Source organism: Nicotiana tomentosiformis, chromosome 12 (assembly GCF_000390325.3).
Source record: "Nicotiana tomentosiformis chromosome 12, ASM39032v3, whole genome shotgun sequence".
NCBI classification, from domain to species: domain Eukaryota; kingdom Viridiplantae; phylum Streptophyta; class Magnoliopsida; order Solanales; family Solanaceae; genus Nicotiana; species Nicotiana tomentosiformis.
Window position 1 is genome coordinate 105119100 of NC_090823.1, and position 20031 is coordinate 105139130.

A 20031-nucleotide genomic window follows, 5' to 3' on the forward strand; every position below is an offset into this window, starting at 1 on the left:
AAGAATCGAACAACGAAGCGATGTTAATCAACTTGGAACTTCTCGAAGAACGCAGGGACTGGGCGCATGTAAGAATGGTAGCTCAAAAGCGGAGAATGGAGAGATATTATAATCGAAGAGTCAACTTCCGTTATTTCAAAGTAGGAGACTTGGTTCTGAGAAAAGTAACCCAAAATACCCGGGAGCTCAACGCATGGAAGCTAGGTCCAACGTGGGAAGGTCCCTACCGAATTTCAGCTATCACTGGGAAAGGATCATACGAGTTGGAGAACCAGAATAGAGATAAGCTGCCTAGCAACTGGAATGTGGCACATCTCAACAGATATTATTGCTGATGAACATTATTCAAGCGAAAAGTATGTGCTGCACTCTTTTTCCCTTCGTTCAGTTTTTGTCCCAATTGAGTTTTTCTGGAAAGGTTTTTAATGAGGCAGCAACATAGAGCATATTACGAAGATAGAATCAATAAGACCTTTGATAGCAAGGCAAACAAGCAAGCTTACACTCGGGGACGGTTAGATAATCTTTGGTTTGATAGCAAATTCTCACTGGAAGTTAAGTTTGCCACCGAACAAAGGTTACCACACCATTCACGAGCACAAACCACTAGAGGGTTGTTAGATATTCCTTCGTTTGATAGCATAAATTCCTGAAAGGAGTAGTGTTACCAAGTTTGAGGATTATCTACCAATTCATTAGTGGAATCTTCGAAGATACAAGACTTATAGTGTTCCAATTCGCACTCTTCGCATTCGAACACTGGGGGAATGATATGAGGATACGGCAACAACGACTGCCATGTTAATCGGGGAACAAAAATTCGGAAACTAAACGCATAATCCGGACCAGGGACTGCGCAGCCAGCCCCGTAGAAACAAGTTGTACAAGATAGCCACAAATAATGGCAATTTCTTTTTAGCATAGCAAATGCTTATGTATTTTTTGAAAATAGAAGGAATAAAATGAAAGTCCTTTTGTTTTTATCTTGTTTCTTGTCTGAACGATGGATAAACTTTGTCATTTGAAAGTTAAAAAAGTACTTCAAATATTAGTGCCGTAATGAACAGGAGACGTCCTCTTCAAGAGCACCGTAAACATAAGAGGGCCCTCTCTTATAAAAACCCTCATGTTAAAAGGTTGGTTCCGGAAGAATCTATGCCCAGAATCAAAAATTTCTTCGAGGAAAAATACACCCGAAGCCACATATGAAAAGGACGTAAAAAGTAAACTTGCGCAATTCTTATAAAAACCCTCACGTTTAAGGGTTGGTTCCGGAAGAATCCATGCTCGGAATCAAAAATGTCTTCGGGGAAAAATACACCAGAAGACACATATGAAAAGGACGCAAAAAATAAACTTGCGCAAATACTTATAAAAACCCTCACGTAAAAGGGATAATGCTCTGAACCAAAGTGCTTCGAGGAAAACACATTTGAGACTATACATAGTAAAGCGCGAACATGAAAACGTGCACTGAACTCTTGAGCAAATGTAAAGATTAAAGACTTGCATGGATATTCAAATGAAAGTAAGACTCAAACGATACTTGAGCAAAAATATGTATTTATTTACAAGAATGTACCAAAACGGTAAAAGCTCAAAATGGGAAAAAGAAAAGAAAAGCTAGACTGCAGCACCTCCGGAACCAGGAGGAAGAGAAGTGCTCGCATTCCCGGGAGAAGCAGGTGGGTCCACCGATGGCTCGACATTTTCCCCAGTTTGGTCTTCACCATCATCACCTTCTGATCCCTCTTCAGTTTTCGAAAACTCTGAACCAGAACCAAAAGAACCAGGAGTATCAGACTACATCGGGAGTCCATTTTTAGCAGCTAACTCGAGCTCTCGGGCCTTAGCAATTTTGGCATCAAAGTCGATGATACCAGTTTTGGCCTCCTCCAAGGTTTTTCTCCTCATGTTGTACATGGCATAAGTTTTTTTAACATCGAGGGAAGCCGCTCGGTGCTTAAGTTCTTCTTTGAGTTGGGTAACCTCGGCAAAAAGGCTTTCCCAGGCAGACCTAGCCGATTTGAGGTTGACGTCAAGGTCGCGGACAGTCGAACTAAAGAGCTTATTATGCTCTATAGTTTTCTTGTACTTCTCTTCTAGCTGGGCGTGTTTCACCCCTACAGCAGCAAGCTTTTCGAGTTTGGAGTTCAAGGCTGCTTCTAAGTTAGTTACTTTTTTGGCAGTAGCAGCCTCGCGCTCGGTGTGCCGCAAGAACAACATCCTGGACTTTAGCCCATTTGTCCTTAGCTTCATCAAATCTAACCCTCAGCGGGCTAATGTTTTGGCTAAGGGTTACTACCTCTTGCTCGCTTTGATGCAAGCGAGCCTCCAAAACAACGGCCTCAGTAGCTTTGGTTTCCAGTTCCGAGAGGCGGAGAACAGTTTGGTCTCATTCCACCAAAAGTTGATTCTGTTTAGAAGTAAGTTCTTCCTTTTCACGAATCAACCTCTGAAGGCCCTCATATGCAAGAAAGTTGGCCTACAAAATAAGCAGAAGTAAAACTTAGAATACATTCATACAAAAACAAAAGAAGTAATGAAGGAAGAAAAGAACGTACCTATGCGGCGTTATGCATGGAATTGTTCAACAAGCACTCTCCCGAGAGTGCCTGAATCTTTTCCCAATCTTTTTCTGAAGTCAAATGCTTCAGATAATTAGCAAGCTCCACCGGCCGGGATAGCAAGTTGCATCATGTAGAAACCGAAAGAGTAATGTTCCTCCTCCTTTGTGGATCTTCAGAAGGGGCAGCATAATTTTGCCCCAAAATCCCATGAACTAGGGACTGTGGAAGAGGAACACCTTCTTCATGGTCAGATGCGGCCGATGGAGGTGATGTAGAAACTGTTGGTGGAAGAGTGGATGAAGATGGAAGTGATGTAGCAGTTGCTGGTGTTGGTGAAGGTAGAGATGAAGTTGATGGAGTTGATGAGTGAGAAGAAGCTACATAAAATGCAGTGTGGACTGTTGGATGCTCGCCAACCAAAGATGGCAAAGACCCGGTACTCAGCCCCGCAGCACCAACTACAGCAATTGGGCCCGAAAACGAGAGTTGGCATTTTCTACCGAATCAAATTCTCCCCAAAGTGTCGAGATATCATCTTCAGTTGGTGTAACTATCTCAACAGGTCGAGCATCTTGTTGAGATGATGAGAATCGATGCCTTCTATGTAGAGAAGCTCCATCATCACTAGATTCTTCATCTTTATCAATCATCACGGTGTTTATGACCGGTCCGGAAGGAGGACCAGTAGTCATCGCCACCGGAGATGGCTCGAGGGCATCGGTCTTTGCCCTCTTATTCTTCACCCCGACCGCGGAGGAACATCTTCTCTTTGGCTGCTTATCCTCCGGCTAGGGACTCCGTAAAGAAGTGTTTGCACCCGAAACAAGCCCGAAGATACCTTTTCGAGTAAGTGCTTCTTGAAGCAGCCTCGCTGCATCAGCAGGATCAGCCAAAACGTCCTCTTTGGGGACAGCAACAGAGCCCGCAGGTAGACCTAGTTTCTTGAACAAGTTAGAAGGTTTCAACCAAGTTCTCCATATACAAAAAAATGGAAGCAAGGTAAACTAGAATTACCATGATTTTTGGCTTTCCACCCGTATTTAAGGGCTAGTTCTTTCCACAAACGAGTTTCGGGCGTCGTGACGTCCAAGATCTTCTGAACCCATCAGTCCAAACCTTCCACCACCGGTGGGATCCATCGAGTTGCTAAAACATGCGAAGGGTGAAGAGTTGATACGGCCATAAAAGAATATCTAGTAAAAAGAAATACTAAACAAAGAGCTTACGAGTGCGGTTCCAAGCGACCGGAAAGGATGAAGCCGTTGTCAGAATGATGCCGTTGGTGGCGACTGCAACGAACCTTTCCATCAACCCACGGTCATTGTTATCATCCATGCTAGACAACAAATCATGGTGGCCATGCTTGCAGAGGTTTATCATTCCCCTGCGGAAGATTTTGGGAGAATATAGATTCATCATATGAGCTATGATTAGCTCCTCTCCAACTTCCTGGCACAAGCGTCGAAGACAGGCGACCGTCCTCCACACTGAAGGACTTACCTGTGCCAAACATACTTGGTAGCAAAGGCAAAACTCCGCGATCACAGAATCAAGCTCTTCACTCAAAGAAAACGCACCCAAAGTAAAGGGATACATGTAAAAGTATGTAAAACCTTCCTTGGGAAGGGTCACTCGCTCTGATAGATCAGGAGCAATGATATCCAACTCATGGCAGCGACAGTCTTCCTTCATAGCAGAAATACTGGAAGGACAAATGGAAGAAGGGTACCTACTAGCAGCCCATCTATAAGGGTTAGTAGTAGGAAATTTCTCTTCAAGGTCCTTTGTGGTACTGAGTTTTCTCGGGATGATGGAATCTACCGTTGGAGGAGCAAAGTCCTCGGCTTTGTTCTTGTTCTTTGAAGAACCAACACGCTTGGAGGAAGAAGCCATTGAAAAAGAAGAAGGAAAAGGTTTTGTGTTTGAAGAGAAATTAGAGAAAGGATGGAAACCAAATGTGCAATCAGATGCTCGAGAAATTATGGAACGCAAAAGAAAAGAATGTCGCGTATAAGTAAAATTTTGGCGGCTAAATTCGTGACCATGATCACCTCGATAACCGGCAAAAGTTGTGCTGAATCATGGGATGACGCGTGTTTGGAGCATTAAATATGGAGAGACGTGCGTCTAATCAACTGTCAGGAACCTTGAGAGGGAGTTATAGTAATTCCCGCCAAAAAGGTATTTCTACCAACTTCTCGGTAATACACAGTTATGTCACCGAAAAGAAGGGGGACTATCTATATAGGGTGAAATATGATATGGCATGTGATCGTCTAAAGGTAGGACACGTGGAACCCAAGACAGGGATGGCCGAAGACCGAACGCAGCCATTCTGCTTGTCACCGAAAAGGACAACGTTCATAAAGGTGTGTTAAATGCTCTGTGCCCGGTAGCATTTAATAGGAAATATTCTACAGCATTAAGAGCGACGGTCCGTTACAGAAAATTGGGCATTTATGTTCACTGTTACGTCTTCATCAATGACCCTCATAATTGACATTAAAGGAGGACACGATCCTAGGACCTCCTTCTCTAGACATAACTATAAATAGTGAACTCAGTTATCATTGTAAGGGACACACGATTTTTCTGGCTAAACTCATATTACATTCTATAAAAAACTTAATACAATTTTACTTTCTTGCTTTTTGATTTTATTATTACTATGCCCGGAAATTTTATTCCCGGAACTGCCGTTTACGCTGCTTCATCTATATTTCAAGGCTAAGTATTATACATTTCTTCAATTATTGCATTATTTCAGAATCAAATTAGTTCACTTGTCTAGAAACCAAATATAAATTCAACTGTACCATTTTACGGGCAAACAAATTTTACTTTGAGGTGGTCAAACTTTTAAAACTTTGGCTATTCTTAATAAAAATGGCTATTTGTGCACTTCATCCTAAATCTATGTACTATGATTTTATAATATTGAATAAGAATACACGTATCAATAATTCAAAAATCAAATTATTTAATGACAAAAATACCTTTGTAAAGTAAGTAATTTATGCATAACAATCTCGTCATTATTAATTATCATATAAATATCCTTTTATTATTAATTATTTCAAAAATAATTCTTGCATTATAATCTTTTATAAGTAATATGTGTACCAAACCACCATATGGTTTAAGTAAATTGGGGAAACCTTTTATATTCCAAAGTAACATACTTAACCTAGTAAAGGAAACTTTACCCTTTTCTTTATTTGGGGGGTTAACAATGAGAGTAACATAAATCCCTTATAGTAGTTGTCACACGAGTCCGGAATCAAAATGTGATTCTTTTGGACTCAAACGATCGAAATGTGTGGAAAAAAAATATAGTGACCAAAATATGTATAACGCCCTTTTAAAGGGCGCTATACCTTAACGGTTGCTTGCCCGTTAAGGTATAGCGGGCGTTATACTTGAATTTGAAAAGACGGGGAAGTATAGCGTCGTTTATTAAGGCGCTATAGTATAGCGCCTTAATAAACAACGCTATACCTACATAATAAATCGTCTCCTTCCCTTCCCCACCAAATCAGAACCCCCCCCCCCCCCCCCAATTAAAACTTAAAAAATTAGGCGGTCCCCCCTCCCCCTCATTAAAGACCAAAAAAGCTTGAATGGAGCTCACCCGTCACACAAAAGGTAAAGATTCTCGGTCCCACATCCTAGCTAAGGCGTTATCTCGTTGTGGGTTACTCGTTTCGGCTCCAAATCACCAAATCTTCAACTTTTCAAAAACCTTAAATCGAGGTATTCCGACTTAGTTTTTGTTAAAACCCGTATAAAAAATGTATATTAGTTATTTTTAATGTGTTCTATATTGTTTTGTGATTGTTTTGCGATTTAACTAATTTATTATTTTTATCCGGACTATGATATTAGTGTGCTAAAACAATTAGTAAAAATAGAGAAATTATTATTAGTTGTTAAAAAAAATATTAATTAGTTACTTTTTACTGTGGTATATGTATTTTCATGAATGTTTTGTGATTAAATTTATTTGTTGTTTTTATCCGGTTTAGATTATTTATTTGCTTAAAAATTAATAAAATAGATAAATTGTTACTTTAGTTTCCTCTAGTGATATCTTGTGGCCTAATGTAGTGCTTGTATTTGTAATGTAGTTCCCTTTTAGCGTAGTAAAATGTAGTTCCCTTTAGCATAGTATCCTTGTAGTTATTGAAATTAATCATTTAAGTATCTATTATACCCAAAAATACATCAAAAAAGCTGATAGTTCAAACATAAACTTTGTCCAATTCTAGTCAACAATCGTAAGAAAATAACATTAGAAAACAAACAATATTTCCAGGATACCTTGGTGCTACTAGGCCTCAAATATCGAGCCCCGAACCCATATGTGAATATTTAATAATTAAATCTTGTATAATTATGAATATTAATTATTTAATTTTATTATAGTAAAAAATAAGTGAGTCATAAACAAAAATATATAATAATAAAATTAAACATATAAAATAATAAAACTAAACATATAAAATAATAAAACTAACATATAAATTAATAAAACTAACATATACAATATTAAAGTAACATATAAATAATAAACTAACATTTAAAATAACAGACATGTTGGGTGATAAATCGAAAACAATTTCTCATCATGAACACAAGAATTCAGGATATCTTGGTGCTACTGGGCCTCAAATATCGATCCCCGAACCCATATGTGAATATTTAATAATTAAATCTTGTATAATTATGAAAATTAATTATTTAATTTTATTATAGTAAAAAATAAGTGAGTCATAAACAAAAAGATATAATAATAAAACTAACATATAAATTAATAAAACTAACATATAAAATATTAAACTAGCATATAAATAATAAACTAACATTTAAAATAACAGACATGTTGAGTGATAAATCGAAAAAAATTTCTCATCATGAACACAAGAATTCAGGATATCTTGGTGCTACTGGGCCTCAAATATCGAGCCTCGAACCCATATGTGAATATTTAATAATTAAATCTTGTATAATTATAAAAATTAATTATTTAATTTATTATAGTAAAAAATAAGTGAGTCATAAACAAAAATATATAATAATAAAACTAACATATACAATATTAAACTAACATATAAATAATAAACTAACATTTAAAGTAACAGACATGTTGAGTGATAAATCGAGAAAATTTTCTCATCATGAACATAAGAATTCAGGATATCTTGGTGCTACTGGGCCTCAAATATCGAGCCCCGAACCCATATATGAATATTTAATAATTAAATCTTGTATAATTATAAAAATTAATTATTTAATTTTATTATAGTAAAAAATAAGCGAGTCATAAACAAAAATATATAATAATAAAACTAGCATATAAAATAATAAAACTAACATATAATTAATAAAACTAACATATACAATATTAAACTAATATATAAATAATAAACTAACATTTAAAATAACAGACATGTTGAGTGATAAATCGAGAAAATTTTCTCATCATGAACACAAGAATTCAAGATATCTTGGTGCTATTGGGCCTCAAATATCGAGCTCCGAACCCATATGTGAATATTTAATAATTAAATCTTGTATAATTATGAAAATTAATTATTTAATTTTATTATAGTAAAAAATAAGTGAGTCATAAATAAAAATATATAATAATAAAACTAACATATAAATTAATAAAACTAATATATACAATATTAAACTAACATATAAATAATAAACTAACATTTAAAATAACAGACATGTTGAGTGATAAATCGAGAAAATTTTCTCATCATGAACACAAGAATTCAGGATATCTTGGTGCTACTGGGCCTCAAATATCGAGCTCCGAACCCATATGTGAATATTTAATAATTAAATCTTGTATAATTATGAAAATTAATTATTTAATTTACAAACAAACATATAAAATAATAAAACTAACATGTAAAATAATAAAATTAACATATTAAAGTAAACTAATGTAATTAATATTGTTTAATTTACAGTAGACGGCATGGAGATTCCGCCTTTGCATCCCGGACCTGCCAGTCTGGAGCTACTGTTATTACAGGGCGATCATAGGTCGTCGCACATATGGGAGGGACAGTTACTGGCCCAGACGTTCCGTTCCAGGAGAGTAGACGATATGTGGGGCATTCTCAGGGACCACCCTCTCCATCCCCGTATAGTCAGACGCTCCAGGATACGGGCTTTTATAGGATTGTGGAGATCGGCCGGCTGCAGCTGGATTGGTCGTTGATCACGGCCCTGATAGAGCGGTGGCGACCGGAGACGCACACATTCCATTTGCCCATTGGCGAGGCCACCATCACGCTTCAGGATGTGGAGGTCATGTATGGGCTGCCCGTTGATGGACACCATGTTGCTTTGCCGAATGCCATCAGAGAGTATACGGGTTTGCACTACATGGAGATGCTACAGCGGCTCGCTGGTTTCCAGCCACCGGATGAGGCTGCACTGGTTGGGGCCAGTCGTCTGTAGTTGACGCCCGTCCGGCAGCATTTGGAGGCATTGCACACTGACATTACAGATGATACATCGGAGCTTCATATTCACCGGTACATGAGGTTGTTGTTGCTCCTTATATTTGGAGGGTTTTGTTCTCCAACACTTCGGGGAACCTAGTCAGTTTGAGATTTCTTCATCATCTTGAGCGGCTAGATGATTTACATCAGTACAGCTAGGGTGTTGCTGTTCTCGGTTACTTGTACAGGCATATGTGTCGGACGAGCATGGGAACCCAGCATGATGTTGCTGGATTTTTGCTGCTGCTACAGGTGAAAACATAGTCGAAGAATACTCTACTCATTATAACATACCGAGTAAAAATATACCTTAAATTTTACGTCCACTTTGTATATTAGGTTTGGGCTTGGGAGCGGTTCCTACTGTTGCAGCCAACTCTACAACCCTTAGCTCCGGGTGCACCACCTCCGTTTCTCCCTCTAGCTAGGAGGTGGGTTGATAGGCGAGGATATGGACGAGAGTACGAGGCTCGACATAATCTCCCCTTGTGCAGGGGTTTGTTGGATTTGCTGGAGGGCGCACAGGTAAATGTATACCTAAGTTTACTTGGCCTGGCTTCATATGTGTTGCGTATATTCACGTTTTCTGTTGTTACTTAATAGTTCATTTGGAGGCCATACAACGACGAGCTAATAGCTGGTTTGCCCGATTTGTTGCTCGGCCAACCGAATTATGTGGAGCTCTTCCGTCCCATTGATGTGCCTTGATATTGTGGAGCATCATGCCACCGAGCGAGTACTTCACCAGTTTGGCCGCCCGCAGCTTGTACCGCCATCGCCCGCCTGGCATATCACACATTACCAGCGGGATGATCATTCCAGGATAGACCAGGCATATATGGCATAGCTAGAGGCGCAGATCGATACTTGGGACCAGCGACATGACCTGATTCCGTCCCCCTCCACCTGACCGGACGGAGACTGAGTATGATTATATGGGTTGGTACTGCAGCGTTACCCCACTTTTCGTCGGGAATCCCATTTATCGCGCTGGCGGTCGGTACGTTCCATACGCCGGGAGGCACGGGGCACTAGTGTGTTATTTGGTATACTTACTTATAACGTTAACCTAGTATTCCGTAATTTATATTTTACATGTTGTGCAGGCTAATGGCCTACATCTGTTCCACCAGTTGGGACTGCAGATGCAACAACATATCGGTGAGGGAGCAGCCGCTTTGCATGAGTATGGCCTGCAGGTTACCGATCTGGCTTCCCGGACATTGAGGCGAGCCCGAGATGATGAGCGATTAGGATACGAGATTGAGTATGTGGCGCCAGAGCAGTACTATCGTGGGCCACCAGTGGGGGCGGGGCATGGTCGACATGGCAGGCCTGCCCCACGAGGTCATGGGGGTCGGCGAGGAGGTGGTCCCCAGCAAGGGGGCGTTGAGGTACCTGTTGAGGATGTTGGAGTTGATCAGCCGGGTGACCTCCATGAGCCAGACCACTCTCACAGCAGCATGCCGTCATTCAGCCTTCAGCTTCAGCTCACTCCAGGGACTTCGCAGGTGACCCCGTCTGCTCCATAGTTGATAGCGGGCACGACCATTACGCGAGAGGATTGGGATCAGTATTTTCCTGATCTTTCAGGCCCATCGACCGTTGCTGATGATCGGCCGACACGAGATGTGGATAATGGGCGCCGGCTGAGTTATGGCTCATCATCGAGGGATGCTGGGGATCTTTCACAGGCGCAGGTATGTTTGTATTACTATTAAATTTAAATTTATTTTTATCTCATTGATTAGCCATAAATATCTTTATGTTTTTTTTAAAGGCTTCATCCTCACCAGTCACGGAGGCCACTTTGTGCGATACTAACCTGGCTGCGATGGATGATTATATTCAGGAGCCCGGCGAGACCATGGTAAGACAATTTAAATTTTTGTGACTTAACACGTACAATACTAATATATATTTCATATACTAAAATATCTTATTATTTTGTAGGTTACTGCTGGACCGACGACCCCTTCTACCGAGCCTGCCAGCCCCTACTGACGATCATGCTGCAGCGCATCCTCCGATAAATAGGCGACGTGATAAGGATGATCCTGATAGCGTAGCCGGACGAGATGAATGCGCCTTAGGCCAACGGCTGCATTAAAGCATACAGGATGTGGGACACATTGATTGTTTTTGTATTTTATGTACATATGACATTCAGTAAATAATAGCAACAATTTTTATTATTTAAATTATATGAGCATTATATTTTTATTTCTCCGGTTTTTCGTTATTTTAATACTACAACACAAACACAAACATAACAACTTAACATAATTTAAATTCAGTACAACTAATAAAAATACATGACATGGGAAACGTAAAGATAAAATACTACATTCAACACATACATGTGTTTGTTTAGTCACTGCCGCATATTATTCTCTGCTCCAACAACTTAAATTTCTCTTCCATTTTATTTTTTTCTTCTTCCACCTCTTTTAGTTTTTCCTGCACTGCCGCAATTTCTCGTTGTATTTCAGAGATCTGGCGTTGGTATTTACCGTTCATATTCCAAACATACTGCAAGCATGATTTATAATATTCCTGGTTAATGGTTTCATCATACCATTCCTCAAACATACAATGATTTCTGTTATTGCGTCCAAACAATTGTTGACACATCTAGTATATGCGCCCAACATTCCCATCGGACCAACATGCCTTCAAAATCGCACGTTTTCCACAATAGCACATTGGTTGGTCATTGCGTCCAGACATTTGTTAATACAAGAAAAATAAAAAAATTATGGAAAGTTTTGCTATTTGTTTTTGTTAAGCGCAGATAATAACTAAAATGCGCTAGTTATTTATAGGCAAGACAACCCACATAACGTAGTAATTCGCCGCGCTATGTTTCGCGTGTTAAAGATTCTTTCGGGTACAAAACAACTTTTTCAGGAGGTAGCTTTTGCAGGCGAGCAGTTTTCAGGTCGACAAGATAACACACATAACGTAGTAATTCACCGCGCTATGTTTCGCGTGTTAAAGATTCTTTCGGGTACAATACAATTTTTCCAGAAGATAGCTTTTGCAGGCGAGCAGCTTTTTCAGGTCGATAAGACAATTTTTTTTTTTTTAAATGGGTTTATGTTAGATTGTTGTACTGAAGTATTAATGTTAAATATCAATAAGATTTAACAGCAATAGAAACATAATTTTATTTCATACATTTTGCAAGATAAACAAGTACATACACTTATTACAACCACATTACGGAAACAAAATACTACGTGTATCCTTGATAGTTTGGCACATTAGATGAACTTCCACCAGGAGCTGGATTACCACCGTCACCCAAACCAGCTGAAGGACATTTACGACAGTTGTGTCCTGTTTGTGAGCATATGCCATATTTGCGCGCATAAACGGTATCACCAACATCCATTTGGTTCAGTATACGCGTTCTTTTTTGCACCTGTCATTGACGTACATAGTCCTTATTACACACCATTTTAAATGGTTCCAGCGGCCAACAATGCTCAGTACCCACTGGTTGCAACTGTCCACTATAGGTGTTTAAGTATGCAGCAACACTATATTCTTTATCAACATAGTTGGTTGCCCCTAAACCTGTATGTTGAAAGCACTTGATGGCATGTGAGCACGGCATATGATAGATAGACCATTTCCTACAAGAGCATAACCTTCTGGCTTCATTTACGGTATGTGTATTATTCCCCCGGTTGTGATGGATTGCGGTGCGAACTTCAAAAATATTTCGCTCGTTACAATACTGCAAAAATGAATGCCAATGTGCTCGCTTCCTGTATTTTTCAAATCTTTTCATTGGTATTGGCATAAATTCAACACCCATTTCCATCAATGACGATGCAACTCTAGCCCTTTCAACAAACCTCTCTGCCATATTCTTGAATGACATCCGCACTATGGCAGTGACATGCAATCCTCGTGTAAACTTCAATAACCCGTTGAAAGACTCTGACATATTTGTAGTCAGAATTCCCCATCTTCTACCACCATCCGCATGCAAAGTCCACTTGTCAAGCTCATATCACATCAACCAACGATAGTCTCCCTCGTCTTCCTGCCTGATAGATTCCATGCGCCTCCTGAATTTACACTCTTGGTGATCTGTTGCAGCTATCCACATTAAATCATGCAAATTCTTGTTGGGATATGCCTTCTGGAAATTGTCCTTCAGGTGCCTCACACAGTAACATTGGTAGGTATACGGTTCCTGTCATGCACGCAAATTCTGTACAGAACTTAAAATACCACCATGCCGATCAAATATTAGACAAATACCTGAACGTTGTTTGATAACGTGCTCTTTCAAGCGGTTCAAAAATAGTGTCCACGTCTCTTGGCTTTCATTGGCACAAATAGCAAAAGCTAAGGGAAATATACTTCCATTAGCATCTACTGCAACAATGATCAACAACTTAATATCATACTTTCCATAGACATGAGTGCTGTCTATGGATATTAGCGTCCGACAATGCAGAAAACCATCAATTGCTGGTTTAAATGCCCATAACACATATTTGAATATATGTTCTGGTATTCCCGGACTCCGCTCAAGCTTCCATTCAACAATAGTCTCGGGGTTAAAGTGTTGCAATGCATCCATGTTGATTTCAAACACACGTTTGCCCGATAAATGCCTTTCTTTTGATAATGGTGCACCCATATTCCTGGTGGATGGATGTTATACACTCTTTGATCTTGTACCTTATGGACGCTTGAATGTGTGGAATCAAGACAAGAGAAATCAAGTCAACATTCAAGTTAAAATGGTTCCCACTAAATATGTCCATTTCACAATTGTGGGTGTCAATGTATTTACCCACATTCCACATATTTGTTTTCTTCTTCCTCGCACGCAACATCCAATTACAACTCGTAAACCATTTACGTCAGACTAACTTGTATATATCTGGAGATGACTTGCGTACCATGATCTCACGACACTCTTTTACGCTGTACATTAGCACCGCCCTAGTTAGGCGCGTTTTATCGGGAAAAATCATGCCCTTTGACAACACTGTTGCTCTAGATTCATCCCACATTGCTGTCTGAATTTCAGCAATATCTCTTGTGAGGGCATTCACATCCAGCATACTTGGCAAATGATCAAGGTAGGGAATCTCCCTTGAATGAAACGACACGTGAGACTCGTACACTCTTGGTCTAACGGGGGTGGAGCATGCTCCCTCGTCAAATCAGGTCCAGCATTCTCTTCCTCCCCATCATCACCCTCGTCAGGGAAGGGTGCGTTATCGCCAAACTCATTGACATTGTTGTCATAATCATTATTCTCTTCCTGACTCTGTGCATCTGCCAGATCCCGATTAAATATGTTGTCTTCGGGCAATTGAGTAAGGATAAGACCTTCAGGATGCTCGTTTTCACTGCACAACCAATAAAATAATGAGTTACTCAAATTGATAAATACTTTACATTTAGCTATATCACTTCACTTACAAATCGTAATGTGTTGACATCCCATGATGGACATTATACTATTGGTGATGACTCCCGGATGGACCACCATGATCCAACACATCAGAACTAGGCATATTCCAACTGGGCGTTGGTTCATAACTTGTAAAATTCATATCTGGCCGGTACCCCCTGTGGAATATATGAGTGTTAATACAAATTCAATACAGCAAAAATAAACATCGTAACACAAAGAAAAATTGAAGTTTACCACTCGTCTTGTGGATTATGTAAACTAGGAGAGAAATTATTTTCTCGCTCCTCATTTGCCCGTGGAGATAAGTTTAGATCAGGCCAAACTCTTTCAGCCGGAACCTGTTCGGCTAAAACTGCTCCAAAATAACCACACGATGACTGAGGGATATCACTGCTTTGCGCAACCTCATTATTGCGAACGTCTTCAACCTTGACGTACATTTCCAATATTTTTATCACAAGAAATTCCCGGTATTCATCCGGAGTCCTCAAAAAATCTCTCAGAGTTTCATCGTCCTCGATGTTAAACTCAGCATAACAAGCAACCCCTTGCGGAGTGACAGAATACAGATATCTTCCGGTTACTGTAAGGTTCACCGAACGTTTGCATAACAACGATACCAATTTATCTTACTCCATTGTAAGTGACAACTTAACATGACACTGTGGAGATAAACTATAGGTTACTGAGTTATTCGCCACCATAAGCTCACTCCCAATATAATGAAACCCTTACTTTTCGCCATTCAGATATTATGACAAAATGCAAAATAACTTAACGAAAAAATATTTCAGAAGACTTGAGAATATTTATGAATGGATTTTTTAAAAATTCTTAACCTCCTTAAATAGGGCAAAAAACCAGTCTGGGGTACAATTGTTTTAGGTATAGCGCCTTAAATAAGGGCGCTATACCTAGTTGAATTATTGTTATGTTAGTTAAGTCCAAAAGAATTATTTGTGGGCACACAAAATATGTATAGCGCCTTAATAAACGGCGCTATACTTACCTGTCTTTTCAAATTCAAGTATAACGCTCTTTTAAAGGGCGCTATACCTTAACGGCCGTTTGCCCGTTAAGGTATAGCGCCCTTTAAAGGGGCGTTATACATATTTTGGTCAGTATATTTTTTTTCCACATATTTCAATCGTTTGAATCCAAAAGAACCAATTTCCGGAATGCTAGTCACACCTAAACATGTGCTGGGAGTTTTTGGCTTTGCTTCAAAGGGAGAATAACTCTGTTCCGTTTGACGACATTGATATACAGGGTACACCTGTTGATCCAAATAAAGAGAAAAAGGAATAACGAATATATATATATATATATATATATATAAATAATAGTAAGAAATAATTCCAGCTATTCTAAAATTCATTTATTTTTATTATTCTGAAATCAAAACCTAAAAAACATCTGAGAAAACAGAGCATTGCGTAGGCCGAACAGAAAGAAATGCCACTGAAGGAAATCACAAGGTAGCAAATCTACCCAAGATTCTTTATTTATATCAGAAAAGAGAAAGGCAAAAACAGAACTTTCTGGAACTGTTCTTCAAATTTTGGGTAAGTAGTGAAATCCCTTATCTCGTTTCAGCTTCATTCTTGTTTCATCTTTCATTTTTTTTTTTCCTCTGCTGATTTTGTGTTCATTTTCCATCAGGGGTAAGGTTTACTATGTAGACCCATTTGGGTCTTTTTTGCACATTTTATGAGATGACGATCTTGGTTGTGTTTAGTGTTTTTACTCAATTTTTGCGTTAAAGTTAAAACTTTATATTTTTTGTTGCCAATGTCGTTGCAGCTTATTTGTGTGTTATGTTCAGATTTTGGCTTATGCTTTGAAATTTGATGATTTTGGTGTATTTAATATTTGCTTGCTTAATGGGTCGAAATAAAGTAAAGAAGCTTTTTTGCTTATAACGTTGATTGCTTATTTTATTTGTTTGTTTGTTTCTTCTTTCTATGGTTTTAATTTAATTTTTACAGTGGCTGATATTTTCGTATGTGGACCCAATTGAGGTATCCTGAGCTTATTCTTTGTGATGCGATGATTTTGTGTATTTTTAGTATTTCTTGCTTTGCTTAATCTTTGGGTTAGGCGCGCATCACATGTTTGAACTGTGCCCATTATCCACTGAGTTTCGAATTGTGAGTCACACACAATGGGCCTCAGGGATTTATCAGTTAACAAAAAAAAGTATTTCTTGCTTCACTTAATGTTTGAAATGATCTAATTTGCATCAATGTTAAACACTTTGCTAACTATCCATTTCACTGCCTTTTTTTGAAAATGCTTTTTTAACAACTTGATTGCACAGAAAATAAGAAAATGTGGATCTGTGAATTTGTACCCGTTGTTTTGTGCATGATGTGTTCTTTAAGCTTCTTCATCTGGTGGAATTTTGATTTTGTTCTTGTTGTGTTATTGGGACACACCTTTCTGTGGTTATTGAAATCAGAATGACTCAAATTCTAGTCTGTAGTTGTGTTGACATGAGCATATAATTGTAGGATGTGAACTTAGTCACACATTGACTGAAGTTTCTCGAATTTGAAATATGCAGGGCGAGATAGTACCACCATGAGTGCTAAAACCAAGAGGAGAACGGCCACAGAAAATGGGGACACAGCCACCGCAGAAGATTCTGTTCTTGTGACTATGATCAATAATGGGGAAGATCTAGGTCCTATGGTCAGGCTTTCTTTTGAAAGCGGGAAGCCTGATGCCCTTCTACAGCAGCTGAAGAATGTCGTCAAAAAGAAAGAAGTTGAAATAGAGGAGCTCTGTAAGCTTCACTATGAGGAATTTATTGTTGCGGTGGATGAGCTGCGTGGAGTCTTGGTTGATGCAGAAGAGTTAAAAGCTGAGTTGCAAACTGATAATCTGAAGCTGCAAGATGTTGGGAGTACCCTTCTTTTAAAACTTGAGGAGTTTCTTGAATCTTATTCAATTAAAAAAAATGTTACAGAAGCGATTAAGATGTCAGGCAACTGTGTCCAAGTGTTGGAACTTTGTGCTAAGTGTAACAATCACATTTCTGAAGGTCGGTTTTACCCTGCTCTGAAGGCTGTTGATCTCATTGAGAAAAATTATTTGCAGCACATTCCTGTCAAGCCACTCAGGACTATGATAGAGAAGAGAATACCACTGATTAAATCTCACATCGAGAAGAGAGTAACCAGTGAAGTTAACGAATGGCTAGTTCACATAAGGAGTACAGGAAAGGATATTGGGCAAACTGCAATAGGATATGCTGCATCTGCTCGTCAGAGGGATGAGGATATGCTAGCCCGTCAAAGAAAAGCAGAGGAACAAAGTTGTTTGGGTTTGGGAGACTTCACTTATACCCTTGATGTTGAAGAGATTGATGAAGAATCTGTTTTAAAGTTTGACTTAACGCCTCTTTATCGAGCATATCACATTCATGGTTGTCTGGGGATCCAAGAACAGTTTCGTGAATATTACTACAAGAACCGCTTATTGCAGCTGAGTTCAGATTTGCAGATTTCCTTGTCACAACCATTCCTAGAATCTCATCAAACCTTCTTGGCTCAGATTGCAGGTTATTTCATTGTCGAGGATCGGGTATTAAGGACTGCTGGTGGGCTGCTCTTGCCAAATCAGGTCGAGACAATGTGGGAAACAGCTGTGGGTAAAGTAACATCACTCTTGGAGCAACAATTCTCCCACATGGATACTGCTAGCCATCTCCTCATGGTCAAGGATTATGTGACTCTTCTTGGGGCTACCCTCAGACAGTATGGCTATGAAGTGAGCCCAATTCTTGGGACTCTAAATAGTAGTAGAGAAAAATATCATGAGCTTCTCTTGGCAGACTGTAGGCAACAAATAACTGCTGTAGTCACCAATGATACATTTGAGCAGATGGTAATGAAGAGGGAGTCAGATTATCAGGCAAATGTCCTATTGTTCCATTTACAAACCTCTGATATAATGCCAGCTTTCCCTTTTATTGCTCCATTCTCTTCCATGGTTCCTGAATGCTGTCGCATCGTTAAGTCATTCATCAAAGATTCTGTCAATTATTTGTCATATGGGAGCCAAATGAACTTTTTTGATTTTGTCAAAAAGTATTTGGATAAGCTCTTGATTGATGTACTGAATGAAGTCCTACTTGAGACTATTTACAGCGGTACTACTGGTGTGTCTCAGGCAATGCAAATTGCTGCAAATATAGCTGTTTTAGAAAGGGCTTGTGATTTTTTTCTTCAACATGCAGCCCAACAATGTGGCATTCCAGTCCGTTCAGTTGAAAGGCCTCAAGGCAGTTTAACAGCCAAGATTGTCCTCAAAACTTCAAGAGATGCTGCTTATATTGCACTGCTAAGCTTAGTAAATGCGAAATTGGATGAATTCATGTCACTCACAGAAAATGTCCATTGGACAGCAGAAGATGCACCGCAGCATGGCAACGAATGCATGAATGAGGTCGTTATATATCTTGACACCCTCTTGTCCACTGCTCAACAAATTTTACCTCTTGATGCTTTGTATAAAGTTGGGATTGGAGCTCTTGAGCATATCTCCAATTCAATTCTGGGAACTTTTCTCAGTGACTCGATAAAGAGATTCAATGCTAATGCAGTAATGAGCATCAACCATGATTTGAAAGCATTGGAGTCGTTTGCCGATGAGAGGTTTCACAGTACTGGGTTGAGTGAAGTTTACAAGGACGGTAGCTTTCGAAGTTGCTTGATAGAAGCTAGACAATTGATAAACCTCCTTCTAAGCAGTCAACCAGAGAACTTTATGAATCCTGTCATACGGGAGAAGAACTACAATGCTCTAGATTATAAAAAGGTTGCCACTATCTGCGACAAGTATAAGGACTCAGCTGATGGACTCTTTGGTAGTCTTGCAAGTAGAAATACAAAGCAGAGTGCTCGTAAGAAATCAATGGATGTGCTGAAGAAGAGATTGCGGGATTTCAACTGAAACTTGTGATAAATGAATAAGAAACTAGCTTTTTCTGTTAGAAATAAATGAATTCTTTATTTCTGCTGAGTTTTCTCCTTAAAGATTCACATTAATTGTATCTTCGTTCTCAATCATGTTAGCACTAGTTTGGTTATTTGGAGAAGCACTCCTCCCACTTCCCTCCCTTTTCCTTTTGTTCCAGATCAGTTTTGCAGCGAGGACGCCACTGAATCTATTTGAAAGTATGTCTTCATAGACCATTTACGTGAGACGAAATGCAAATGTAGTTAGTGGAACTCCAGATGCATTTCGTATTAGATCTATAACCGAATATCCTCTTGCGTTTACCCATGATGCAGCTCCCTCTATTGGTGTACTTACATTTTTTTCTTGTTGCAGAAGTACAAGACTCAGTTACCTATTTTCCCTGACTAATTTTTTTATTTCATTCAGTCAAGATGAAAATATATATCTTTTATTTGTCGTGTACTGAACAACTTAGCATTCAATCCTGGAACATGTTATTGGGAAACCTACTGCCTAA

At 39.1% G+C, this 20031-nt stretch overlaps 1 protein-coding gene across 1 annotated transcript; it reads left to right on the forward strand.

The window, feature by feature from the left end:
- Positions 1–15911: 15911 nt before the first annotated feature.
- Positions 15912–19650, forward strand: LOC104105643 (exocyst complex component SEC15A). The gene is made up of 2 exons (XM_033658524.2): positions 15912–16111; positions 17113–19650. The coding sequence occupies exon 2, from the start codon at positions 17130–17132 to the stop codon at positions 19503–19505; it is 2376 nt and encodes a 791-aa protein (XP_033514415.1). The 5' UTR covers positions 15912–16111; positions 17113–17129; the 3' UTR covers positions 19506–19650.
- The last annotated feature ends 381 nt before the right edge of the window (positions 19651–20031 follow it).

What these genes read in the sequence shown, in the direction of transcription:
- LOC104105643 (XM_033658524.2), top strand. Translation starts at nt 17,130, where the DNA reads ATGAGTGCTAAAACCAAGAGGAGAACGGCCACAGAAAATGGGGACACA.